At 44.9% G+C, this 27,460-nt stretch overlaps 3 protein-coding genes across 12 annotated transcripts; 2 read left to right on the top strand and 1 right to left on the bottom strand.

The window, feature by feature from the left end:
- The first annotated feature begins 602 nt into the window (after positions 1-602).
- FAM83E (family with sequence similarity 83 member E) lies at positions 603-17,594 on the top strand. Its single transcript, XM_053361661.1, has 5 exons — positions 603-1,860; positions 2,607-2,774; positions 3,355-3,479; positions 11,546-12,152; positions 17,180-17,594. The coding sequence occupies exons 1-5, from the start codon at positions 1,408-1,410 to the stop codon at positions 17,417-17,419; spliced, it is 1,593 nt and encodes a 530-aa protein (XP_053217636.1). The 5' UTR covers positions 603-1,407; the 3' UTR covers positions 17,420-17,594.
- Positions 5,728-6,977, top strand: SPACA4 (sperm acrosome associated 4). Its single transcript, XM_053361670.1, has one exon. The coding sequence runs from the start codon at positions 6,567-6,569 to the stop codon at positions 6,939-6,941; it is 375 nt and encodes a 124-aa protein (XP_053217645.1). The 5' UTR covers positions 5,728-6,566; the 3' UTR covers positions 6,942-6,977.
- LOC128399859 (uncharacterized) lies at positions 12,642-26,200 on the bottom strand. 10 transcript variants are annotated; one of them, XM_053361663.1, is made up of 5 exons: positions 24,361-24,707; positions 23,692-23,868; positions 22,220-22,450; positions 18,153-18,250; positions 12,642-12,815 (listed from the first exon to the last, which is right to left on the bottom strand). In XM_053361663.1, the coding sequence occupies exons 1-5, from the start codon at positions 24,611-24,613 to the stop codon at positions 12,699-12,701; spliced, it is 876 nt and encodes a 291-aa protein (XP_053217638.1). In that variant the 5' UTR covers positions 24,614-24,707; the 3' UTR covers positions 12,642-12,698. The 10 variants fall into 10 exon arrangements, 7 of the variants coding, with proteins under 7 accessions (XP_053217638.1, XP_053217642.1, XP_053217640.1 ...); XM_053361667.1 differs by lacking the exon at positions 18,153-18,250 and adding an exon at positions 21,596-21,674 and having other exon boundaries at positions 24,361-24,628; XM_053361668.1 differs by lacking the exon at positions 24,361-24,707 and adding an exon at positions 25,401-25,486 and having other exon boundaries at positions 12,647-12,815.
- Positions 26,201-27,460: the final 1,260 nt, after the last annotated feature.

Raw genomic sequence — 27,460 nt, 5'->3', positions numbered from 1 at the left:
ATGTGTAGGAGGTGTATTTCCTTTTTGTAAAAAATAATAATCAAAAATCGTCTGAAGCTGCAAAAAAGAGGATTGCACAGACTGGCAGAAGACGTCAGAGAAAGAACTACTGTTCTCGAGATGTGCCTTGAAAGGTTACCTGGCAAGACAAGATAATATTATGCCGGTTGATGCACAGTTTCATAAACTCAACAAGAGAACCAAGGAGATTTATGCTCTTGGATGCTGTTTTTTAAACCCAATAGGCTCAACCCCCAATCAGAGAGCCCAGCTTGTATTATTCTCACTGTTCTAACCTTCTAGACCTCCCTGCCCACCCAAGTGTCACACAGCTTGCTGGTTCCCTTTAGTCTTTGCCTACTAAGCAAGAGTTTCCTCCTGCCCCACATTCTGCTAATCTCGTCATCCCCCATAAAGATTGCAGAGTCCAGTTGCATACAAGAGAGCTGATAGCCCAACTAGAGATTTGTTCCATAGGCTCTTAGTTTCAAATGAATTTCCCATAATTTCCACCAGTGGGAATGAAGACAATTCACAAACTGAAGTGGGTGACAGCTCTAGTAGATTATTTTTGTTTGTAAATGTCCTGTGTCCTGTGTAAAGGTGGCACAACCTTGAATTATGATTCAAGGGGATGCTAGAGTAACAGGCAAACAGTTGTGTGGCCACCAGCTCTAGCACTGGTTAGTACAACTGGTACTTTGGGCATTTGTTTTGCATTTTACGGCTGTTCCCCATCCACCCCCGGACATATTTTTTGACCAGTGATTACCAGGATAACTACCGTTACTCATACCTTTGGATGTAGATCATATTGTGTTTAAGGTTAAAAAGGTTTTAGAATCAAATTATACTCTTCGTGAGGCTGAGATTTGGAATCTAGGGGCACCAACTCTATTTTGACACTTACCATGAAAACGGGTTGCCTATATGATAGTTCCCATGAATGTAAATAGAGAGCAGGTGATAAGGAGTTATGGATGTGGTAAACTGATGTGTCAACGTTAGGCTTATCTGGACAAGGGGTGGAAGGAGGTCCTGAGTCCTGGTATCCAGCATTAGAATAATCCAGTGTGCCATCAGGGTTTAGAAAGTGAAACTAAGGCACTTAGGTCACCTGAAAACGGTGAAAGTTATGGTTGAACTAGCCACTGGGGCTGTCCCATGAACAATGATCATTCTTATTTCTATGCCCTCAACAGCTGCAGAGGCTAAAATCCACACACAGAAGTTCTGTTAAAGAGGCAGGAGCAGGGCACGCTGTTTCTTTTTCGACATGACAGAAGGATTTTAGGTTAAGGATGCAAGATTATATGGCTGCATACCCAGAGGGTTTGGAAAGGCCCGCTCTGGTTACAGGGTAGAGTTGTGGGTACTGTATAATTGAATGCCCTTTCCCCAAAGGCCATGGCAGGTTCCCAGGTCCTCTGCTTGGAGAGCGAAGAGCCGTATGCTAAAGTAACGGAATCGAACCCTGAATTTTATTATTGTGAGGGTCAGCGGGTAGCTCTCGAAGCGCTGCTTGCTAAAGGCGAAGAGGCGTTTAAGGAGTGCGTCTCCCAGGAAAAGCTGCGCCCCTTTCTGTCAGATGGAGAGCTGCAGGAACTGAAGGCAGCTGCAGAAGACTCGCGGGCTCCCCCGCCAGGTGGAACTGGCAATGGTGGCCACGGGGGCAAGGGATCAAGCCTCAGCTACTGGCCTGGACGTTCGGACGAGCCTACTCCAGAGCTGGAGCTAGGGTGGCCGGAGAACAGCGTTTGGAAAGGGATTACCCGTGTGGAGGTCTATACGCACCCACCAGGAGAGGGAGCGCCCCACATCAAGGAGCTGGTGCGAAGATACATCCAGCAAGCCAACAAGGTATTGAGGACAGATAGCAACATCCTTCTAGATGTTGTGGATATGGAGGAGATTAGCCAAAGTTGCATTTCTAAAACATACATTTCCACATAATTACTTCACAACAACCCCCGCTCTGTTTCTCTTTTTATCTCTCATCTCTCTTAAAACTGCCCCCCCATTGCGAGTGTGATTTGTGATCCACAATAAAAAAGGATCAAAAACAATGGCACAAATAGTATTGATTCTCTGTCTTCGGGAAATTAAATTAAAGCACCACCACTTGGGAGAACTTTTCTGTTGCAGCTCAACTGAGCAGATGCAGACTGTGATCCTATAATCACTAACCTGGGAGTAAGCAGCACTGAACTTGGTAAAGTTACTTTCCAGACAGACACATACATGATTTTGCTCTAAATTCCACTCCACTCCACCGCTAGAGAGTTTCCTCAAAACATGCTGAGAGCCATTTTTGTTTGTGAAGGGTTTTATTTATTATTTCCCGCCTTGGAAAGAAATCTCAAATTTCCTTATTCAGTAAGCAACCAGAAGGGAGGCTCACGAGGGAGGGGGAAGACTCAGAACAAGAGCTAGCGATATATTTGCTCATTCAACAGTAAGGATGCAAATCGAGTCACTGTGCATACAATGCACACACCTGACTTGGCTCTCATCACTGTTGATTTGGGGATATTTAATTCTGAAAGCAAAATTGCATGGCTTCTGTCTAGTTATATATCCCACAAGCCAAACTGTTTGTCCTCCAGGTGATTGCCATTGTCATGGATGCTTTCACGGACCCCGACATCCTCTTAGATCTGTATGATGCAGCACTCAGGCGCCGAATCCCCGTCTACATCATTCTCAGCAGAGAGCATCTTGCCTCCTTCCTCACCATGGCTGAGAAAACGTGCCTTAATGTCCGTCACACAGAGGTGAGATGGGGAGGGCTTTGGTTCTGTACAGGTCTTTCCACCCCCAGAGGCAGAGGCAGCTGCATCTCAGTTGACTCTCACCTCCTGTGCTTTCCAAAAAACAAGGAATCACTAGCAGACTTTGCTAAAATAATAGGGGCAAAGGTTGGTTTGTGATGCCTTTGGAATGAGGTCCCCAAGGAGGTGCATCAGAAGGGATACCGCCATTATTATTATTATTTAGATACACAGTGCAAACCTGTATAGTCTACTCAGAAGTGAGACACGCAGAATTCAATGGGGCATACTCTTAGGTAACTGGGTACAGGATTGCACCCTCAAAAGAAGCAGCAGCAGCAAAGCAGGTATTTTTTAATGGGTTTGGGGGGAATTCTAGGACCAGTTCCTTACTCAAGTTGGGTTTTTGTAAGTGGGATGCAAGCATTCCTTTTGCCCAGAAGTAGTGTAGGAAAACAGTGGAAGATAGGGGTGCCTGGCGTGCTCTGGTCCATGGGGTCACGAAGAGTCGGACACGACTGAACAATGAAGTGCAGGGAAAATGTAGTGGCTGTTTCTATATAATTGTTCAACCCCTTTTTAGAATCTGAGAGTCCGAGTCATCCGGGGTTGTACTTTTCAAAGCAGACAGCAGAAGCAGGTCACAGGGACCGTGAAGGAGAAATTTGTCCTGGTTGATGGGGAAGTCGTGATCACTGGCAGCTACAGGTAAGGAGTTCTCCTTACCTCTTCTTAAAGAGCATTTTTGCAGTGCGTGAGCTGCTGCAAATGGAGCAAAGCTTTAAAGAGTCACACCTGCACTCTTTGATACTCAGGGTGCCTCTGGACCCATGTGGGACTCAGAGGCACTTTGGAGAAGGGATGGGGGAGGGAATTTGATTCAGTTTGCATTGAAAGTCAAACTTACCTAATTTTCCCTTACCAAAACACGGGCAGCCTTCAAAATTCACACTCCTCTGAATTTTATCCAGACAGTAATGTATACAAAAATTGCACATTGTACTGCAAAGTGTGTAGATAAATGCAGGCATTTGGGGAAATAAGATATAAAAATGCATTACATTAGGCAAAACTTTTTTGCAAAAATGTGTACATCAGGCAAAATTGCATACAAAAATGTGTATATTGAGATAAATTTGCACTTAAATTCTAATGAATCTTCATAAGGACTTTAATAAACATAATAAACTGTTGTAAACTAAGAGACTGACAGATTCACCCATCCCTACTCTGAGAAGCTAAAGTTGGCAGCTGCGACTGTTCCGAGCTTTGCTCCATTTGCAGAAGTGAGCCTGCTGTAGAAAATGCATGGAGGGGACTGAAGGCTACTTTGGCACTGTTGCTTGGGAAAGGGAAGGGGCTACAAGGTCCTGCACCTGTGCCTGGTGGTTTGGCCTTAGTGGCTGCAATGGAGAAAGTGTCCCCATCATGCCTCTGGAGTGAGGAACCTTTGGCCCTCCAGAAGTTCCTGAACTACTGCTCCATTGGTTATGCTTGCTAAGGCTGATGGGAGTTGTATGTGGAGGGCCAAAGGTTTCCTACGCCTGCTCTGAGTGTATTACTCCAAGATTGGAAGCTGCCTGAGACCATGTTTTGGCTTCCACACTTTGCCTCTTTCAAGTTAAGGGGACCCACAGAGTACATCTTGTCCATGGGCCCTTAAAATCTGGAGCTGGCATGGATGTTGCACCCTCCCCCATTTCTTTCCTGGAATAATTGCATCTCATTCTATTTTCATGCTACATACTCAGCTCCTGATCCCCCTATAATTACTCACAGTGAAGACTGCCAGACTCGGTAGAAAACTAGAGTTGCCACCTTTTGTAGAGGCAGCCTCTGTGTCTTTTAACGAGCCACATGACAGGCAAGAATACAACAAGCGATGCTTTTTGACAGCAGACTGCTGGGGAACGCTGCCTCTGTTCCGTTTCTGCCTGTCATACACATGTTTAATGTGTTAAAGAGCCTCTCTTTGCATGGCAGAAAAGATGGCATCCCATATAGGAGATGGATCTCTGTGACTACAACCTCCCACACGAGGGGTTGATGCGTGTCTTGGGGCACGAAATACCTGCCACCGACAAAGCGTCCTTCTCTCAGGGACTTCAAATTACATCATATGATTTATTGTTTGTTTCAGTGAAACTTTAGTATTTGTTTTGATGTGACTGGAAATACGGCCTTTTCTGCTTTAGTTCTCAGTTGTCAGCAGAGAGAGCCTGTGACGGTGCTGAAATTCAGCTGGATTTTGGCCAAGGATTTGGGATTATTACTTGACAGGACTCCTTCCTAATTGGTTCCAGGACTTGCTGGCATTCATTAGCAGATTTCCTAGAGAGTGACAACTCAGCCATAGTTCAATCTTTAGTTTCAGCAGAAACTGATTCATTTCCTAGTTTCTTCCACGTTCCACTCAGCTCTAAACCACAGATGGTGTTTAAGAGCCCTAAGAGCCCAGGAATTAAGGCACTGTATCTCATTCCTCAAGGACACAGTGGTGGCTGCTGCCCATTGGAGCTGGTTGTGCAGAAGGCAAGGAGGCCAGCAGCAGGTGGTGGCAGAGCCAGCAACAAGCAGAGCAAAATGATTCTAGCTTTGCTGAATTTAGGTAAAACTAAAGAGGAGGAAGCTGACAGTCAGGACCAACATCTGGGGTTGTTGTATATAGGCAGGCAGGCAGTGGGGAACTGGCTGAGGGGAGGCTGAGGTTGGTGAAACAGTACCACATTTGCCCTACACTGCTGCCTGGTCTTCTATATATGGTGATACTTCCGCAATGTGTTGTTCTCCTTCCATCTGTAACGTCATCAAAGTGATGTCACCACCTATGACCTCAAGAGGCTTAAACTGGAAGTCCTCCATGGAATCTACCAATGAGCTTTTGGCATCCATTGTGATGCTGTTGCTTAAGCAGCCATCAAATTCTGCTAGGCTGATGCCCAACGTTCATTCTATCCCTTGAGTGGGTCAGAGTTGCAGAGTTGCTGTGGATTTATTGGTACCACGTGCTTCGTAGACAGAGAAACACAAGAGTTAGGACCTGGTTTTGGAGCTTTGTGTACTGAGTTACTGAAGCTCAAAAAAACCCCAGCTGACACTGACTTTCTGGGAATCCCATGCAGATCAAGCAAAATATTTGTTTTGAAGCTGCAGGGCATGGAGTATCTCCACTGGAGGCCAAACAGTCATAAGGACTTTTGAGTTATGAGTTCATCAGTGAAGACTTTCATTTCTGGAACTAGGAGATCTAAAGCTGTCTCTGTGATTTGCTCCTGGAAAGAAAGCTGCTATTTGGGAAGCACAGACTGATCTGACATTGTAGCTCATTTCCAAAGCTATAAGCTTCCTCTGTGTAAGATTCCTGTATCTCAAGAAAAGCCAGATCTACAAAATGTAAGGAATCTGGTTTAGTGATGAATAAAGTCAAGCTGGGTAGTGGTACTATTGGTTTTTGAAAACCACATGGTAGAGAAAGCCCAGGTTAAGAGCTTCCTTTGAAAGAAGAGAAAGCTGGGATCCAACCTGTTGAAAAAACAAGTTTCTGCGTTTCAGAAAACCTGCAGCCACCAGCTGAGAATTTTTTTCTTTTCTGGGACCAGGAAATCAAGACTATTCATTTTATTGGAAAACAGGGCTTGAAAAACAAGACAACTCTACTTCTGAATTCTCTGAAGCCACAAAAAAGAGAGGTGGAGAAATAAAATAAATCAGCTGGTGGAGAGGATTTTAGAAGGTTACGATCATCTTCATTTCTGTTACTTAGGAAATAACTCTCTTATTCTCAAGCAGCAAGTGATGAAGCATCCTGTGCACTTGGGTCTTGTATATCTTCTGGTCTGTGTGCTGCCCTCCATATTTTCCAAGGAATGCTACTTTTGTGACATCACTGCCTCAGCCAAATGCCCAGCCACCAAGATGAGTTGTGCCGAAGATGAAGACTGCTTTGTGGGTCAAGGAGCTGCTTTGGGGGTATCAATGATCCAAAACAAGGGTTGTACTCGCTCCATCAACTGTGGCAAAGAGCAACCTGTTGCCCACATGGGGGTAACCTACAGTTTGGTCACCAACTGCTGCCAGGGGAATTTGTGCAACGCAGCTCAGTTCCTGAAAGCCCCTCCTCTTTTCCTCCAGCTTGCCCTCCCCACCATTCTTGTGCTGGGTCTCCTCTGACTTTGCAAACAATAAAATCCTTCACATGCTTTTGAATGTTGAGTCCTTGTGCCTGTGGTATGATGGTGCGTCCCAACCCAGAAATGACTGCATCTAGGCAGTTGTGTGAAAAATAATGGTGTATCTCACTTCTCCCTTACACTAATAATTCAGCAGCACTATTGGGATGCCGAAAAAAGTTACCCGAGAATTCTCTAGCACAGCACAATCCATCCTGAACATGTAGATACCATGTTTATGGCTCGGTCCTCTGTGTCCATTAAGACATCACAGTTTGTTCCCTGTGGTGGCTGCAGCAGATTGCTGTGTGGAACGATGCCACCTCTGCAGTCTCCCAAGTTCAGGCACAATTTCTCCTCGTCGCTTTTTGATGGCAATGAATCACGCAGCCTGCAATAATCCTAATTCTCTGCCTCCCAGAGTTTGGCTTGGTGGATTTATCCTCTGCCCTGTCAGCTGCGCGCTTCTTCCTCCCTGGGTTGTTTTGCACTCTGAACCTCTTTGTATGCAGCCTTTCGTGAGGGTCTGATCTCACGAGAAGGAGGAAGTCCCTTGCTTTTTAGAATACATGGGATTGGAGTACCACATGGGGCAGGGTCTCTCAGGAGACTTACATGTGTGCAACTCTAATTCTTATGTGAGCAGATGGCAAGACAACAGTGAAAAGCTTGCCTTTCTAAAATAATATTTTATTGGTTTTCCAAAAGTAACAATATAACAAAAAACAAAAACCCAACAATACAGAAACAAAGCAAAACAAATTGACTTCCCTCCAGTCCCTTCCCTGGTTCCATTATTTGTCAACATGCTGCATGTCCATTATTAAATTATATATTTAAATCACTATTATCCATTCATTGTAAAATTACAAGTACTTTTTAAACCCTGCTAATGTATTAACCTGTGTACAATGCTTCTGTACATATGCAATAAGCTAAAGAAGATTGCCAAGTTAAATTAATGGAATATGCTGAAATGGCAAAACGGACAACGACATTAAGAAGCAGAGACGACAATGAATGGAAAAGCTTGACTTATAAGCACGTCCGGCCCATTGGTTCATCCAGCTCAGCTGCTTTACAACATTTCAGGCACAAGACATTTCTATCACTTGCTACCTGGTTCTTCAAACAGATATACAGTACTGAAGCTGGCCAAACAGGACTTCTGCTTGCTGTTTCTGATAAATTTACTGTTCTCGTCCAAAATTTTACCTGTGCTGAAGGTAATTTCCTTCAATCTCTGGGCACAACTGGATCATACTAAGAAAAAACACAACTGCATTTTAAGTGGGCGCCTGTCACTCACATGGGTCCACTCCACACTAGCACCTCAGAATTGAGGATAAAGTTTTGGGCGTGCATCAGGGAGCACCGCACACAATACACCCTTTGGGAAATTACAGTACTTGAGATGCGAAGATAAGTGTGAAAGGCCAGGATCAAGTTACACAGAAAAGGTGCAGAGTCCCCACCCCATTTCATGGGCAGTTTAACAATGAGTTGGATAAACAATGAGATGTGTGGTTGGTTTTTAGTTAATCCTCCCTAGGGACCAAAGACAACCCTTCCCGGATCAGACGAAAGGTGTGTCTGATCTCACATCCCTTTTCCCACAGGGGCAAGTCAAACCCTTCTGGGAAGCCTGGCAACCCATTATGAAGGCTACAGCCCTCACCTGTTTTCCCCCAAGCAGATTGAAAGCCATACTTCCTCTGAACATTGAGGTTCTATTCAGCTGTGACTGCTAATAATTCTGGTAGACTTTTTCTCCATGAATTTATCAAATGCAGGGTGGGGAAGCAGTGACCTTCCAAACTGTTGCTGGACTACGATTCCTGGATTTTTTTGGGTGGCCACAGTGAGAACTGGATGCTGGACCAGATTGGCCATTGGCTCCTTCTACTTTCCCATCATCCTGGACCATTGGCCATTCGGGCTGAGGCTGATGGGACTTTGAGTCCAACAATATCTGGAGGGCCACAGGGCTGTTCTTTGTTTTAAAGCCATCTGAGCTAATAGCCATCACCGCACCCTATGGCACTGAATTCTACAAATTAATTGTGCATTGGGTGAAGACATACTTATGCCTGTCTGTCTTGAATCTACTTCTCATTCATTTCACTGGGTGACTGAGTCCTAGCATCACGAGGGAGAAAAATTCTTACCCACACCATACATAATTTTGTAAATCTCTGCTATGTTCCTCCTAGTTACCTGTTTTCTAACCTCTCTTTTTCTAACTTCTCATTTCTAACCATCTTTTTTCTAATCTCTGTATTGCTAGTTATAGCTCTTTGTAGCACTGAGGTTCGGTATAGCAAAACGAATGCAGTGTCATGGCTGGAACGCTGGGTTTGGATGTGGGAAAAACATGTCTAAGATATTCCCATTTGGCCATGAAGCTCATGGTTTGGCAGGCTGATACCTAAGCCTGATCTACCTCACAGGTTGTTTTGAAGATAAAATTAGGAATTTCTATGTATGTTGTCACAATACTTTAGAAGCATTTTGCCTCCTAAACAGTATTAGTGAAACCATTACAGACCACAGTTGAGTTGGGGTGCGGAACATGTTTGAATGCTAAAATATCTCTCTGTAGAAAACCAGCATGTCAGGAAAGAGAGGCTGCAACCCTTCTCCCTGACATCTACTTTCCATGTCCTGTTGCTGTTTTATTTTATATATATATATATATGAGAGCTTTCAGTTCTGAGGTTGCTGGTATAGTCCAGAAAGTGTTTTCTCACTTTATAAATTAGAGTGGTGCTAGCATCTTCCTATCCCTTACAAGTGTTCTGGGGCCTAGATACAAAAGACCTTTCACTTCATAAATTTGCTACAGGGCGATGACAAGCATGTACAAAGTCAAGCACCTCTTGAATCCAGTCAGATTATCTTGAATCCAGATTATCTTCACTACAAACTTCAACTGGCTGAATTAGTTCTCCTTGAGGAACTGTAAGGCATTGGGGGGTGGGGTGGAGATTTTCAGCACCTTCAAACTACAATACCCAGAATTCTGTGGGTTAAGCGATGAGAGTTAAACTGGCATGAAACTGAGAAATCCTGAGATGTAGATATGCCCTTAGGGCACCTCTAGTTTGGTCACACATGTCCCCCCCAAAAGAGAAAATGCAACACTAAAAAAGAAAGCATATCATATGCAAATGTATAAGTTTAGATGCAAATTTAGAAATAATTACTGTAATTAAGACAAAAATACAGTGGTATCTTGGTTTACGAACTTAATCCACTCCGGAAGTCCGTTCTTAAAGCGTTCTTAAACCAAGGGGTGCTTTCCATAGCAGTGGGGAACTCAATTTACAAATGGAACACACTCAACAGGAAGCGGAACATGTTCTGCTTTCAAGGCGAAATTCACAAACCAAAACACCTACTTCCAGATTTTGCAGCGTTCTTAATCCAAGTTGTTCATAAACTAAGCTGTTCTTAAACCAAGGTACCACTGTACAACACATCTCCTTGTACAGTAGTAGGGACGACTGAGCAGGGTTGCTAAAACTGTGGATGAAAGACTTCAAGGCCCCTCCTGCTCTCCCTTCTTAGGGTTCTTTCTCCTTAAACCAGACTTACATCAGACAGCACTTCAAGCAGAGGACTCTACTCTGTACACAGCAGGACATAAAACCACCCTAGCTTCCAGACTGAGCTCAAATAGCATTGTTATACAATGGCCCCGGGGGTCTGTCCAAGCTGCAAGTCTTTTTCTGAGGTCTGGCTTTCCTCCCCATTCCCCCTTTCTACCTGCCATTCTACCTGCCCTCTTGATTTGCCCAGGGGCATTCATTTTAGTTGCAGTACATACAGAAGCAACCTTCTTGCCAATCGACTGCAGGTGAGGCCAAGCATTCAGTGCACACACTGAGGTCAGAAAATCCTGTTGCTGGCTCATAGCTCAGACAGCCAGAGCTTGTTTTTCTCCCTCTGAAAGACAGCCTAAATTACCATATATAAATCAGCATACGCAAATTTGCATCAGAGACCTGTTTCCCAGGTCTTTCAAGGACCTAGAAAAGTCCTTGTTGAGCTCCACATGGATACAAAGTAAGCATGGCTTGTCCATTATTGTGTCATTGGAATCTCAGCTTTTTGGATTTTCTTATATTCATAATTCCACACAAAGAGACAGTAGTTGCCCAAAATGTACATGATCAGTGTTCGAAACTCCCGTTGTTCTAGGCGCATTTTGTGGCAGGGAATTTCATTAGCACGAGCAGTTTCTGAGTTCTGGGCGCAGTACTGCGCCTAAGATTTCAGACTGAAACTGCCAGGTGGAAGGAAAGGAAGACCTTTTTCTGCCTCTCCACTTCCAGCTACTCTCTGAAGACTGGAGAAAAGACCCTCTTAAGAATATTAGGGGGTGGGCAGGGGAAGGACTGGAGCATGTGAAAAATGAACATAATATTTTAGCTGCAGTTCATTCATTTTCAGCTTTGTATTCTTGCTATAAAAAAGCGCGCCTAGACATTTCATTGTTGTGCCCATAACCTAGTTTTAAGGGGCCATTTAGCTCCAAGCTTCTATATCTCAGTTTCTAACACTGCACATGATTCATGGCTAAAACCCCTTTCTTCTCAACAGCTTCACGTGGACAGATGCTCGCTTGAACCGCCAGCTGGTCACTCAGCTTACAGGAGAAGTGACAGGGGCATTTGACCGGGAGTTCCGCATCTTATATGCCGCCTCTTGTCCCCTGCCAGCCCTAGAAATTTCACCTAGACTCCAGCCTGCTTCGAGCCTGGCTCCATTACCAAGTACCAATGGGCCAGATATCACTCCGTACGTCAGCGTCCTGGATGGGGTGCAGCTGTCCAACCGCATTGCAGAGCGACGCTCCGTGGCCCCTCAACCCGTGGCCAAGAGCCACGCTGGAGAGTGGGAGTTAGTATTGGCCTCCCCTGCTACAGCGGAAGACCCTGTGCTACCCACCCCACCTCCAGAGGTGTCTATTCGAAACAGACTGGCAGCATGGCGTGGCACAGACCTTTCAGGAGGGGGCCTGCACGGATCCCCCGATGGGCAGAATGCTCTTAGCGATATACTTAGGAACGTACAGCGGACTCAGCGTTCAGCAGCCAAGACCACAGGGGCTCGCGCTAGTAAGTCCCTGTGGGACCTCAGCCAGATCTCCGGAACCAGCACAACAGGAAGGGGATGGAATGGGATAGACTCAGCAGAAGAAGCTAAGGTAAGCATCACCTATATTTCCCAACTCTAGGAATTTCCCACATTCTAGAGTGGCCACATATCTTGGGAGGGAAACGCAGCCAATACTATAAAGCTATCCATTATACTGTTACACGCTACCCCAATTGGCCAGTGGCAAGAGACTCCACGGGCTCCAAGCGCTTTCCCCAGGCTTCAGTTTCCTTGGAATGGAGGTCGGGAGAGACTATGGTGTCTTTGGGGTATGTGGTTTTATTTACACATATATACAACCTGAGCAAAGGATGGAGGGGCTTGCAGAACCCACACCCCAACTGATCCTTCTTCTCCTTTAGGTTAGTAGGGTAACCAAGCCCAGCACAGAGCAGTCTTGTGTCTGTATTCCCAGCTTCCAGCATCAGCCCAACTCACACACAACAACAACCTCCCTCTCATACACAGAAAAGGGTCATCCATTTGTCTCCAAAGTAACAACAACAACAATTTTATTATTTATACCCCGCCCATCTGGCTAGGTTTCCCCAGCCACCCTGGGCAGCTTACAGAACATATAAAACATAATAAAGCATCAAACATTAAAAACAGAGCACTGCAGCGATGTGAGAGGGGCCTCATAGCTGACCGGGGATTTGAAGCCAGGTCTCTCTGTCTGATCCTCTGTCTGCTTCACCACACCATTTCTCCCCTGGATACAAGACAGAAACAAGACAGGAGATTAGGGTTCTTTGGGAAGTGGATGTCCTGTGCATTAGAGGAAAGGATCCTGGGATCCTTTAACCCTCTTAAAATAAAAACACCAGAAGTATATCATATTCAAGTATATCCTTGAATAAGAAGAGGGTGTTTCTAGGCGTGTGCAGAGTGTGTTTATTGTATCATTAGGGTTAGGGGTCAAGGTTTTCTACACTTGAGCCTTCTCATCTTAGAAACTGAACACTGCACAGCCCCATTTAGTACATATGCTCCAAACCAATTATTTCCAAGTTCCTTTCCTAAGAACCCCGTCTCCATCCCACAGTACATCCAATTCTCATCTACACCATCTTTCCTGTTCTGTGTCCCAAGAGATATCTGAAGTGTAGTCCACATTTGATAGTGGGCGCTGTCATTGCTTAAGGCTCCACAGCGCAGTACTATTGCAGTTGTATTGTACGTTCTCCACCACCTATCCTTTTGATGGCTGGACAGGCTTTGCACCCCAACCCCCCAACCCCAACCATCTAACAAAAATCTGCCTTGTCTATGTGGCACTTGAAACAGAGGGCTGGCATGCGACTCACAAGTAGGTATCCCGGACTAACACATCAAGTGGTATTGTTTATAAACTGCATTTATATCCCACTTCTTTTTCAAAGATCAAGACGACGCATGTGGTTCTCCTCCTCCTCACTTAGTCCTCACAACAACCCTGCAGGGTAGGCTAGGCTGAGAGGCAGTGACCAGCCCAAGGTCACCCAAGCGAGCTTCACAGCCAAGCAGGGATTTGAACACTAGTCTCCCAGGCCCTAGTCCAACACTTTAACCACTATACCACACTGGTAGGCTTGCATGCCTACTCAATAAGGGACTGCCTTGAGTTGCCCCCACCCCGTCTTTCAAATTAAGAGACTGGAGCTCTTCCTTGTAAGCAGATCTACTCCTAAAGCAGCCGGGTAAGAAGCCATAGTAATTAGGCAGGTGCTTGATCCCTCTTGCATGTTGCTTGACAAGAAGGGGAAAATACAAGAGGGCAATGAGCCTGGCGGCAGCCCAAGTCCATTTCAGCCAGATCCTTTTTTCTGGCAGACCTATTTTTAGATGTAGCAACAAACTTCTCTGTTGCCACATGCATTTCATGACTTTTTACTGTGAGTAACCTTCACATTCCGTTCAGAACCCAGCCTGGCTAGCGACTGGCTCTCAGCAGCAGGAACAAGAGGGCAGTACATACAATGGCCGCTATGGTCTTCGTTCTAGCTGGCCCTCTAATTGCATGTTTGCACCTACAGCAGCATTACATGGCAGAGGGTCTCTTGGGGAGAGACTTGGTGGGGTCAGTGCCAGGGGAACTTAGCCCTCTTCCGCCCCCCCTTGTTGATTACCGTATCCTCAGTCTCTTCTTCCTGTTTTCTCCAGATCTGTTCTAAGACTGGGGATAAACGCAGCTGTGGGGAGGGGAGAATAACCTGGGGGAGGGGTTGTGGGGGGAGGAGTAAGCACCTTTCTCTTACCTGCCCATTTGTCTCTCCAACCCCCACCCGCACCAGACATTTATATGCTTGCAGGTCTGCCTGCAAGACTTTCACTCGGGGGCAACACAGCAAAACCCAGACACCTGCCCCCCCCCATGTTAACAGCTACTGTGGAAAGATGCAGGAACCAATTTCCAGAGGGAGATTTGGTTTTCCCTCCCCAGTGTTTCTTTCTGTGAGAAAAAACGCATTTGGTTTTCAAGACATTCCTTTTGCTGTGCAGTCTAAACTCCGACTCCCTTGCGAATCAACATTTCGGTAGTAATTTAGGTTTCCATGGGAACAAAAGAATTCAATATTCTCTGATCCTGCTTTGTGCTGCAGGAGGTCAAAGTGTACATTTCTGTAAATCCACGCCCTGGAAAAAGCCATGATGATCGCTTCTAGTCACTTTGGGGACTCGAGCACTGTTTTCCCCATGAAGTCTGGATGGTTTTAAAACAAAAAAAGTTTTTGTTCTCCATCAATTCCAGATGTTTTGTTCTCCATCAATTCCAGCACTCAACATTCCCTCAGACATTCCAGTTGCTACAGAAACCAGTTCCTGATCTTGAGTCCTGGTTACTGTGGGAACCAACTTGTTCTGTCTCGCCCCGCAACCTCCCCCCCCCCAACAAAGCTTCCCATGGCTGGGTAGGATCAATATTTTGATTTCCAATCACAAAGGGGTGTTGAATATATAAATTTAAAGGTACCAAATAAGGTTGAAAAATTATAAATAATACTGTTCCCTTAAAACAAAGCAAACCCAGTCATTTCATTTACAGGATAGTGAGGATATCAATTCCCTTACATGAGAGCATTTTCATGTTGTCAGAACACCCCTGAGGTTACACTTTGTCACAGAAAAATAAATTATGCATGTCCCTACTTCCTAACCAAAATCAAGTTTCTGAAGAGGCCAGCGGCCCAGTAGGTACTTGGTGATTGTGTAAGGACAGAGCCAGGGGGCTTGAAAACAGCCCTAAAAGGTTATGACTTCCCCAAGGCCTACCTGTAAGCCTCTGGCTGAGATGGGACTTTGTCCTTAGCATGTCACATACATTTTTGTAATCATTACGGTGGCCCTGAAATGATGGGCCAGTAGCATCCTTAGATTGCAGGGATTGGGGTGGGGCTGAGTGGGGTTTGGCCAGAGCCACTTGATGAGGCTATATTTGAAAGTGGGGCCTTCCGGAATCATGGCTCAACCTCTGCACCACAATTCCAGGCCTCAGGGAAGGGCAGCTGTTTTATTTGACAGAATTCGTGACTTTAACAGCTGGCCAACAGGTGGTTAAAAACAAGGTGTGGCGTAGCTTTAACAATGCGTGGCCTGTTAAAAATATGGCAACCTTAGATTTCAGTCCCACACACAGACCAAACACTAGCTCTTAGCACTTTCTGGTGGCCAGAGAAGTGGCAGATATCATCTTGGTACTGTTAAAGAGGGAAGAGTGGCAGGCAAACTAATCTGACCCACAAACCTTGTTGAAAAGGAAATGCCTGGTTATTATAGGATGACAGATTATATTCCATAATGAGAGCGGGTAATGGGCATCTTCTGCCTTCAGTACTAAATTGTGTTGAGCAGACCCTGCTGGTGGTACCCAGACCTCAGCTCCTATGTCCCTGTTTTCATAGGGTGCCTGGTTGCCACCGGCAACAGCTGGGCACAGGACAGGAGGCAGGTCCTAGAGCAGAAGATTCAAGGAAGCATTAGGCCTACCTCTGGAGTTTTTTGACAAACTGGATGGATAGAAAACTCTGCCTCCTTTGAGCTTGGGTGAACTGCTGTAGACAGCACCTTCGGTCAATATTGATCAAGGCTACACCTATGATAGGGAGGGAGAACTCTAGAATGACGAGCCTTAGAAGCATGAAGGTCCCTCTGTACTTATCAGCTGGGTTCCTCCCTCCTATACCCTGAATGTTTTTGTGCAGGGCAGCCAGCCATTGAACAGGTAAGGCTTTCCCCATGCCTTGTACCAGGAACTGTTAAGGCACAGTCACCTTGTCAGGAAAAAAAGAAGTTGCTCTCCTCCACTTGAACTTCACACTATTTGTAGATATAGTTCTTTTAGGTGCTGTAGTATGTTTGAAGTCATGTTTTTATAATGTTACATCTTGTAACTTTAATAGCTTTAATATTAAATGCTTTGGAGAGAGAATCATGAAAGGAGCACAACAATATTGAAAATAACAAATTTATCCTATCCATTCCCCCACAGCTTCCTCATCTACCACAAATTCGCTTCCTCTTTCCTGCAGCTATTGTGCCTAGCAGTCTCCACAGGGAATCTAGGAACATCAACACCATAAATGTTAGAACTCTGCCTCAAATTCAGGATTCTCATAGGCAGTGATTAAATTTCTAAGTAGAGAAGAGTTAGGGTTTAACCATACCTGGAAACCAAACAGGGTGAAACAGAAGCCCTGCCCCTCAACTTAGGATCTGTAGATGCAGGTGGTAGTGGGAGAAATTACTTTGTACATGCTCAGAAGCTGCATCTTTCTACTATTTCACATAGTTCAGAACAGATACAGGGGTGGAGGGACTCCTTGGTAAGACCTGGTTGTAATTCATGTGGGTTGCCAAGATGTTCATTTCATTTGTATCAGCAAGTATATTTTTGAAGGTTGTGGAGAACAACATGAAAGAACCTAGGCCGTGTTGCAAACCCAGGTGCTCTTAACAATAAGAACTAGAAATCTATGTCTGAAGAGGAGTTCTACAATGCATGGCAGGTACTGCCTATTTTACTTGTACGTGAGCTTGCGCACACAACATCACACTGGTCCTTAAGTCTGAAGTGTTTTTTTTCCAACCTTTCCACAGAAATGGGGTTACCAGGACACACCAGCAAGAGAGCTGATGAAACAGCGAGGGACTGGCTATGCCCCAGAAGAACCAAGGATGCCCGTTTACCTGGCACCTGGGCGTATGACCCCTTCCTCTGGCTACTTGCCTCTAGGAAGACTACAAGGACAGCTGTATCATAATCCTGCCAGTACAGGTCTATCCCGGGCTTGGCCACACCCAGGACAATTCCAGTACGGCCATCAGCTACGATACTGAAACCTCTCTGAAAATCTCAAGGCAGGAAAAAAAAATACTGGGAGGATAATCTGGAACAGACTGGAATATTTCCTAGAGTTTATAGAGAGATTATTCATGTGACAGGACAAAATAGTCAGGGATGGCTATAAGACTGGTTTCTAGCTTTTAATAAAATATACTAGGAGACTTTTCTGTCTGATAAACATCCACCCCAGTGGAGTGCAGAATGAGATCCTGAACTGTGACAAGCATGTTTTAGTGAGATTTTAAGTTTCATCTGCCAATGAGGGAAGCCAAACACTTTTCCTTCAATGCAACTACACTAGAGCAATTCAAGTTTGTGTAGGATGAACTGGGAACAAGCAGGAGGTTTGTAAACTTACACTGATGAGCTGCTCAAGGGATGCTGGGTGCAGCTACTGAGACACTAAAGAATATATAAACGGTTATACTAGCAGAATCTGGAATTACATTTCTCCAGCCCTCAAATCAATGTTTGTAAAAATAGAAGACATTCATACAGAACAGTTCGTGCTGTGGTTTTTTTTCTTAAATTGAACCATAGACACTAGGTTGTATTACAAAAAATCTCCTTCCATGATCAAAATACAGTATTTCGGCACTGGATCAAAGCAGCCTGCAGAAAATGCTTTGACGTTTAAGAGGTTAGACTAATTGCACTGAACCCCACTGGTTTGGTAAAGGGAAGAGTTTAGAAAGGAAGAGTGACTGTTCCAAGGTTTATACACACCCAGAGGTTTTGACCCAGGGCAGATGATAAACAGCATGCAAAAGACATCTTCTGTAAAGTAAAGTAAGGCAAGGAAATCCTTCCCTCCCTCATTGGATCTAGAAAAAGGAAATGGAAATTAAAAGAGGGAACTGGAAAGAGATTCATACATGCTTGAACCTAAGCTACAAAAAGGGAGAACAGGCACAACCCAGATGATTTATTGAAGGCCGGTCCATCTGTGACTATTACCCATTTGTTCAAAGGCTCCAGTGTTCTGCCACTGCAGTGTCCTAAAGCAAGTGGGAAGAGATGCCTGAGACTCATTGACAAAGGGAAAAAATAACATACTGTTGCATCATAGAACAATTTATCAGCATGGATTGAAGTGAATTATGGTTGCTAGGATCCAGATTCAAGAGAGCTCTCATCTCTTCAGTTGTTGTGGAGAAGGGAAAATTCCAGCAAGGTGCAGATTCTCCAGTTGCTTCGTCTATGCTGATAGTGGAAGAGGAGCTTGAGGCGGCAAAATATTCACTCTTGTGCCCCTTTTAAAGGCAGGCGAGTCCTTTGAGGGCCTGGATCTTGTATCCTGCAGGTAGAACCCCCAGCTTCATATTTGTCAGGAAATCAAGACGCCAATAAGAATCTCAGGGTTTGTTTACACTGGACTTGCACCCGTGTCTCTACTAATGGAGAGCCTCTCACATGATGCTGTCCTGCATCCTTCCCCCTTTAAATGCAGGGTTTTTGATCCTGGCTGTTTTGGACTTTGCAAGGAACAAACACACACACACACATATACAACCTTCCTGCCTGTCTCCCCTCTAAGACAACACTGGGATGGGAAGGGTCTCATCTGGATGCCCCTCCCATTATTGGGGAGAAAGGTAGGTACAAGTCCACATTTTTTGCGGCAGTGTGGCCCAGTCCTAGGATTTCAGAAGCCTTCTTTCAAAGAAATGTCTGCATCAAAGGGAAAGCAGTTCTCCAGCACTTAAGATGCAGGATATTTTATCATGCAACACGTCTACCCCATCCCATCACTGCACCAATTCGAGTATCTAGTGCAGTTCAGACTGTGGCTGCACAAATCTATTGGCTAGTACCTATGATTGCATCACTAATCAGAGACACTATCTTCCCCCACCCTTTTGATAAAGCCAACAGCCCTGAGGGAAGATGCCCACCGGCTGCATACTAAGTGTTCCTTACAAAGTAGCACAAATTACACAGGCTTCCACAATTCAAGTTATCTTCCTTTCCCTTACTGTTAAATAAATGTTTGGTGTACTCCAGTGCTGGGAATCCATTTCCAAAGCTCCTTTAAATACTTTCCTCCATTAGCTATTAACACCAGGCATAAAAGCACTAGGTTATTAAGATGCCAAAGAAATGGGGGGGAGGGGGTTTACACACAAAAATATGGAAGTTGCTCCCTCTAGAGGTTTGATCCCTAAAGGCACCTCTTTTCAAGACCAACAACTCCCAAGTCTGACGAATCAAGGTAGTAATGCAGGGCACCCAATGCATTCACTTTTTTTTTGGAGAAGCTGGTTATAATGAAACAAGCACCGTTCAACAAAGTCCACCTGATGCTGGAATCCAGTTTCTTTCACGGCATCAGGATCCTTGCAAAGGCAAAGCAGAACTCGTTACGGTTCTTGCAGTGCCACACAGTTCCTTGCTTGCTGTGTTTGCAGGCTGATAGGACAAATGATAAGGACCAGCTATAAAAGGGAGGGGCAGAAGACAACACACTCAAGATATCCAAGGGCCATAAAACAGAAATCCAAAGATAGGAAGCTACCTTCAGACTAGTGATCCACCCGCGTAGGGAGCTGCTTTTTATACCGGCTCCCTCGGCCAGTAAAACGAGATGAGCGCCACAACCCCAGAGTCATCCGCGACTGGACCTAACGGTCAGGCGTCCCTTTACCTTTAGACCAGGACTGTCTACCTGAGACCTTCTGCATGTAAAATGTATGCTGTGATGCTGTGTTGCAACCATTCCTCTTTGAGGATGCACTATATCCTTTAAACCAGAACAGCCATTCAACACAGAATGAGATGGTATAATTTTCTGGACTACACCAGTTCAGACTGCAGGTGGGGGGAGGACCAAATTTCAACGCTCCCCTTGCATTAAAAAAATAATAATTCATGTTTGTGTGTATATGTATATACACAGTTTCTCCCTCCAGTGATAGCTTAACTACATCAAGAAGAATAACCAGAATTCTGTCACCTCCTTCTGTGCAACTGTAACTCTCAAAACATTGCCAGCTCAACCGAGAGCCATGCAGCAAACAAGGCCAACCGTGAGGTGGAAGTTCTAGAAGTCAACACCAAGTAGCGCTGGGAATGTCCCCTGACTGAAACATGGACAGCAACTATTAGTCAGTGCAGGTAATGCTGAGCTGGGTGGACCAAAGGTCTGGTTCTGTTTAAGGCAGCTTCCTTCCTGGGGGACAGTGAAGCCTTGCCTCCTGACAACTATGCACACACTAAACGTTTAAAGGACATTCGGCACACATTCTTTCCCTCAAATAATTCTGCGCACTCTAGTTTGCCCCTCTGAGTTACAATTCCCAGCAACCCTTAGCAAACTACAGTGCCCAGAATTATTTGAGGGAAAGAATGTGCTTCGAAAGCGCTTTAAATGTATATAGCATGTACACAGCCAGTAGCTTTGGAGATTTCACCAAGCTCATTTTTTTTTAAGCCGGCCTTTGCAACAATAATACCCAGTGGAATAAAATCATTCCTGCCCACGTACAGTTAAGCCTCAGGAGTTTCCCAAAATGGGCGGTGCAAATCCACTGGGACTGAGAGTTACTTACTGAAGACTAAAGCAACATGGGAAAAGCAGAGTGGAGAAACCAGCAGAGAGAAGTGGCCTGGAGGTGTACAAAAGCTGAGCAGAAAGATATTGCCACCTCCAGACAGCATCAACAGCAGCTTTTCTGGAACTAAGCAGACCTTGGTCTCGGAAGTGCCTGTATGGGAGCCCACTTTGAAACCCCACACAAACCACTTTGAGCTCCATTCTGTACTAAAGGCAGGTTATAAAAGCAAGACTTTTGAAAAGCAAGTGGAGTGAGGTGTGCTACAGAGTACTCTTAATCTTGGGGACTGGAAGGGCTTTTAAATATTGGGGTTTGTTGATTTTGCCCTTTCCTGCTGTTCAAAAGGAAGGTTAAAAAACAAAACAAAACACAAAACAAAACAAAACAAGGCCTCCTTATAGAAGATCAGACTACAGGCCCTTTATTGTCAACACTGCCTGCAGTGGCTTTTCCACATCTCAAGCAGAGGCCTTTGCATCAGCTGCTATCTGATTCCTTTGTGCTAGAAATATTGGGGAACTGATCACAGGACTCTCTTCGTTTAGAGCATGTGCTCCACCCACTGCTTCCCACCCAGATCCCTTTAAATCAGGCAGACTAACAGGAGTCACCAACCCTTTAGGGCCAGGGAGCACATGTGGAATTATGAGGAAGTGCTGTCACGGCGTGGTATAACATGAAAGGGATGCCATATCTAAAGGAGCATAAAATCAACCTGGATCACAAAAAGCAGTGGGCATGCCTCACAAAAGAATGTGCATCAGCCACTGCCATATACACTCACAGTGAAAAGCTCACTGAATCTCTCCTCTGCTCAGAATGGATGGGAAGTTGGGTGTCCAATCCTGGCATCCCGAAAAATATGGGCACATTTAAGGGTGTGTGTTCGAAGTAAGAGAGCAACAAAGCCAACCCAAACAGGAAATGAGCAGGTACAGCAATCAGGCTCTCATGCATTATGGATTTTTGAGGTGATATTTACCGAGACATTTTGTGAGATGATATTTTGCAGGAACCGTATGATGCTATGGCAGGCACCATGGGGCGAGCAGGTGCCACATTGACAACCTCTGAATAAAATTAGGCCTGTAGATGATTTGCAAGTTGCTTCTTGGAGATCAGATACAAACCTTCAATGACCTAGAAAAGCATAAAATTAAGGCCAAAGCTTGCCAGGCTGTGGGTCCCGTAGCTCTCCTGAGAGAACACAAGGTCAGCCTGGAGGAGAGAAACACTCACCTGGGTCCAACAGCACAAGGCACCGGAAAGTCCCTTTGCCGGAGGGTTTCAGCCTGATCCCAGGTAACACCTCCAAGAACTTCAGGCTGTCACTGTAGCCTCGCTCCAAGCACAGTTTCCACAGCTTGACCTTGTGTTCCTTCCACACCAGGGCCTCCAGCTTATCCAGACGCAAACCTAAAGGAAACTGGCCCAGAGTGCTTCGGAGGAGAGGGATCACATCCACACCACCTGAAAGATACAAAGAGGCCTTGATGATGATGAAAAGGCTTTTAAGTAGGACTGTGCATGCCCCACCCATGATCCGTTGTTCCAGATACGTTCTGGGGTAGACTTCACTTGGATCTGGGCCCCAAATTGGGGCCCTAGCACATTGTTTAACTGTGGTTTTAAACCCTATTTTATAGATGGTCCAAGGGCAGGGGAAGAGACACAGACAGGCTGCCTGCATTTCTTTCTTCTCCTCCATCCTGCTTCTTGCCACCCGATTACCACCCCTTTGGAAACAGCTCTAGATCACTTTGGGTGGACCTAACCTGGGGCTGCCTCAATCAGCCCAATTTGGCTCAGGATCTAGAATTCGGACAGAGTAGCCCCACAGCCCTACTTTTTAGTGTTGTTTGGAATGGATCTCAGTTACCTGGAACAGCTAGCCCATTTGTCAGTGGGTGCTAAGTGTGGAACCAGTGCTTTACTTGTACACAAGTTTTTGTGCTCTTCATGCCAAATTCCTCTTGATTATTTCTCGACTATACTACAAACTGTCAAAGTCACAGGACTCCTGACTTTTATTATATTTCTTTTCCCTTAGCCTCATTAGGCTTCAGTTCCCATTGCAACTGCTGAAGACCTCTCTCCAGTTAAGGAAGTATTTACAGAACCTCCGATCAGAAATTAAACTGAAACAGGCTTCATTAGGATGAGGGTATTCTTCAGAAAGCTGGATGATTTTCTTCCTGCTGCCCACCTGCTGACGGTGGGGAAGGTATGGCCAGCCTGCTCTACACAGAACGAAGTGATAAACGAGTGTGCTGAACAAGGAGGACAAACTGTACCTCTTCACACTGCAAGTAAATCATCTCATTTTTGAAAGTTTCCCCATGTTAAGATTTCTCCATGATGATAAATTCAGCATAGCAGGAAAGGGCTGAGGTAGCACACAGCTAGAGTCTATGTGTTCTATTTCCTGGGATGGGTGGGTGTTTTTTAAAGGATAAGTATGCAAAAGTGGACAACCAACCCCACCCTCCTGTAATCTGATGCAGTCCATTCCCCCACTTCATTCCCTTAAATGTGTAGCAGTAGGCCACACCTTCTCAAACAGACCAGTCTCCTTTTCTTACCTTCACCATCTCTCCCATTCTAGCATAAAAACCACACATTTTAGATCTCCTATTTTTCCATGCTCACATACCAAGGTCCCTTCCAAAGAGCATACAAACATTACTAGTCAGCTCCTCCATGCATCTTACTTTGCCTTGCAGAAGAAGATTCCCTTGGCCACTCATAGGCAGGGTCCAGCTCATCTGAGGTGAAATCAAAGGGATGATAAGCAGCCCTGCGTGAAGGTTTCTTGCATTGGTGTGTGGACAAAGGCGGAGGTGTGGAGCAGGCTGGAGGGGGCGCTTTGGGGCAGGCTGGAGTAGAAGCTACAAATCATTTGGATACAAAACATTAAAAAGTCAAGAATGTCTGGAATCCCTATTTTCACATTACGTATGTATTGAGTTGGATCCTAAAGGTGTCTTTCCACTAGCAGAAAACCTATTCCTGTCAGAGGAGGCCTATTTCTTCCTTAGCAGAAAACTGCTGTATGAGGAAAACCAACACCAAATCCACGAGTTCCTCCAACTGCACACAGGTTTAGTCTCAAGCGAGACCTTTTTTATGGCCTTCTACATCTTGCTTGCTATTAAACATCATGATCGTTACTAAATTTATTCCCCGCCCGTCACCAGCAGATCCCAAGGCAAATGACAACTACACTATTTAAAATTCAAAATAAACAACAGTTAAAGCAGATTATAATTACAGGAATAGGGTGGACCCTGGGAACAGACATCTCATGAGCCAAAGCCCAGGGTAAAAAAGTGTGTCTGCAGCATTTGCCAGGAGCTGAATTGTGAAGAAGCCAGACACACCCCTGGGGGGAGGAGGTTCAACAACTTGGGGCTGCCACAGAGAATGCCCTTCCCTGAGCCACCACCCCAAACTAATTACAGTATTATTATTCAAGAATAAGATTTTAATATTTTTCCATGTTGAAAGCCACCCCAAACTTCTGAGGGAGGTGGAACTACCAAGAGGGCCCCATCTGCTGATCTTAGCACCCCTGGAGGGTTTGTAGGGAAAGAAGCAGTCGTTGGGGCCTAAGTCCTTTGGGGCTTTCAACATTAATGTGAGCACCCTTGAACTGGACCTGGAAACAAGGAGTATGGCCTATGTTTTCCTCACGCACTGTTTCCTTCATACCAAAATGCAACCCTGCTTTTCCCCATACATTATGGCACTACAGCCTAAGTACCCTTCCATTAACTCTGGCACAATTGTTCCCGGAGGAGCACAAATGCATTTTCACCTTCCGCTCACGCTTCTTTAGATTAATCCAAGCCACCCGAAGCATGAGAAAAGGGGACATAGCATGAGAAAAGGGCACAGCCAGTTTTATGTGAGGAGCAAATGCGGACTGGGGGCCCTCCTCTCACCTAGCAAAATCAGCGACAGAAACATCGCCACGCAAACCCATCTCCCCACAACTTCTCTTACCTCTGCAGGTGTCCCAGCTCAGGGGCCGGATTTGGCTCCAAGGCCTTTGTCTGTTGACCCCTAAGCCAGAGGCTGCTGTTATAAATAACTAATCGAAGGCCCCATTTGCACAGTAGCAGGTTGCTTTAAACCCAGAGTGGCTTAACAAAGCCAAAGTGGTTTAACAGGCGGGATAATAAATGTACAAAGTAAATAATAAATAAGCATTCAATCACCCTTTATAAGGAGCTTTGGGAATTGTAGCTCAGAAGGAGAAGGGGGGGTGTCTCCAAACAACTCTCATCAAGCTTAACAAACTACAAAACTCTCAAAGAGTCATTACTGGAAACCTGTTTAAAGTGTTTTAAATGTTTAGCGCAGATGGGGCCTAACATTAAGTAATCTTGAATATACGTTAATCAATAGGAGTTACCACCTCCATGGAGACAATCCTTCTTTGCAACACCCATATCACACTCCTGCTGCACCCCCCATCTTTAAATCAAATTTAAAGGGGGAAAAACAGTTTCCCCACAATTAGAATAGCTCCACATACTCTTCTCTGGTGGTAGAGAGGCCTCTGACTGGACTGGATGAACTGGCGAATCCATCCGTAGTCTTTTATAAACAGGTTGTTCTTCCTCAGACGCTGGGCGTTTCTGACAGAGGTCTTCTTCTGTGGATCTCACCACAACTTCCAGGAGCGGTTTTTCCATGGTCCTAATCTGGGCCTCAGCTCATAACATCCTCTCACCTCCCTCCCCAGGCTTGCCTAACCCTCAACACTTTTCCAGAAAATTCAGCTACCCTTGCAAGTCAGAGTACTGGGAGGGGAGCACAAAGCCCACCTGCATTCTCCTCCAAGCCAGACAAATCTATTTCTTTAAAAGCAAAGAAAAGTAAAATATTTTCAAGCTGAAGAAAACCACAAACAATTAAAGGGGCGGGGGATGAGCTTCACTACCGATGCCCCTTTAATAAACCTGCATTTGTATGGGTGTGGCAAGAGTCAATTAACCCAAAAGGGTGTAGCTTGAAAAAGGGCCATACTCAGACCCAATCACAACTTATTTAAAACCATAGCCTCACCTCCTCAGCCCATTGCAATAGAGGGGACACTTTACCTGCACAAGCAATAGCTACGTTGATAGGAAGCAGCTGAGCCCTCTGCTGTTACAGGGGAAAAAGAGCATCCTTTTCACATCTACTACTGGCAAGTCAGGTGTCCCACATCTTATATTGGTGCAGCTGGTTTTTCCTGCCTAAGTGTAGAAGCTTACATTTGCCCCTAATGAAATTCATTTTGTTAGTTTTGGCCCAGTTCTCCAGTTTGTTAAGGTGATATTGAATCCTGATTCCATGTTGAGTGGCATTGGCTACCCCTCCCGGTTTGGTGTCACATGGAAATTGGATGAAGGGATTGAGGGGATGCTCATCAAAGTCGTTTATAAAGAGGCTGAACAACAATGGGCCCAGGATAGAACCCTGTGGCACCTCACTTGTCCCTTTTTTTTTTTTTTTGCAGGATAACTAGGAACCATTAGTGGGCACTCTTTGGGTTTGGTCAGTCAACCAGCTACAAATCCACCTAAAAGTTACCTCGTCCAGTCGTTTGCTGTTGCGTACAATTAATTATTATCAAATATTACTATCAATTGATGTTCCAGTCACTTGTCATTCATTTTAATGCATTAATATGTTTGGTTGAAGACCTTCTCTGCATGCTTTCCCTACCACAAGTTTGCAATGCATACATCCCAACTTTAGAACACTCTTTCCAAAGACGCACGACTGGTGCTGTCATATCATTCTTTTCATTAGTAGGTTAATACATATTTATTTTTACAGAATATACCAGAAGGACTTCATAATTATTTACATATGTTACAAAATTTATATACCGTTTGGAAAAAGAAACTACACCGCTTGATGGTAGACACACAGACACATGAAAAAAGAGAATAAAATTATCAGTAAAATCAGTTAAAACAAATATTTAAAACATTCAGAAAACAAGCTAAAGACATATCAGCAGTCTATAAAATTGGATAGGCTTGTCTAAAAAAAAAAAAAAGAATCCGGTTCAGGGAGATCTAAAGCAAGTTTCTTCTGCCTCTGCCCCTTTATGGAGGAGAAATCTTGAAGAGGGAGCTATAGGTCATACAACACCTGTGGATATATGGGGAATTCTCAGATGGTTCAATTCTAACCTTTGGAAGAAATGTTTGGGAGTTCTGGACATTTGAGCTTAGGAAGGAGGAGGCAGTGTTTTTGAAGTGTGCTTAATAGAACTGAGGCTTTCAAATCTAAGTGCCACCTCACAAACTGGCACAGAGGTGCAGGTAATGCTTAAAACAGCTTTTAGCTCAATATCCCGCCTGAAGCAGAGTCCAAATAGTGCCTCTGCCTCCAGGACCAACACTTACTTTAAAAAAAAAATCCCACTGTACAATTCAGATATTAATTCCTGCCTTCACCTTATACCACTACAGGTCA

The sequence above is a fragment of the Podarcis raffonei genome, chromosome 13, assembly GCF_027172205.1.
Source record: "Podarcis raffonei isolate rPodRaf1 chromosome 13, rPodRaf1.pri, whole genome shotgun sequence".
NCBI lineage: Eukaryota > Metazoa > Chordata > Lepidosauria > Squamata > Lacertidae > Podarcis > Podarcis raffonei.
This window is presented reverse-complemented; position numbering and strand designations above follow the sequence as displayed.

What these genes read in the sequence shown, in the direction of transcription:
- SPACA4 (XM_053361670.1), top strand. Translation starts at nt 6,567, where the DNA reads ATGAAGCATCCTGTGCACTTGGGTCTTGTATATCTTCTGGTCTGTGTG.
- FAM83E (XM_053361661.1), top strand. Translation starts at nt 1,408, where the DNA reads ATGGCAGGTTCCCAGGTCCTCTGCTTGGAGAGCGAAGAGCCGTATGCT. An exon ending in ACATCCAGCAAGCCAACAAG is followed by an intron (nt 1,861 to 2,606) that starts GTATTGAGGACA and finishes TTTGTCCTCCAG; the next exon opens with GTGATTGCCATTGTCATGGA. An exon ending in GTGATCACTGGCAGCTACAG is followed by an intron (nt 3,480 to 11,545) that starts GTAAGGAGTTCT and finishes TCTTCTCAACAG; the next exon opens with CTTCACGTGGACAGATGCTC.
- LOC128399859 (XM_053361663.1), bottom strand. Translation starts at nt 24,613, where the DNA reads ATGTTGAAAGCCCCAAAGGACTTAGGCCCCAACGACTGCTTCTTTCCC. An exon ending in TGAACCTCCTCCCCCCAGGG is followed by an intron (nt 23,869 to 24,360) that starts GTGTGTCTGGCT and finishes AATGATTTGTAG; the next exon opens with CTTCTACTCCAGCCTGCCCC. An exon ending in CCTTGTGCTGTTGGACCCAG is followed by an intron (nt 18,251 to 22,219) that starts GTGAGTGTTTCT and finishes TCCTTTTTCTAG; the next exon opens with ATCCAATGAGGGAGGGAAGG.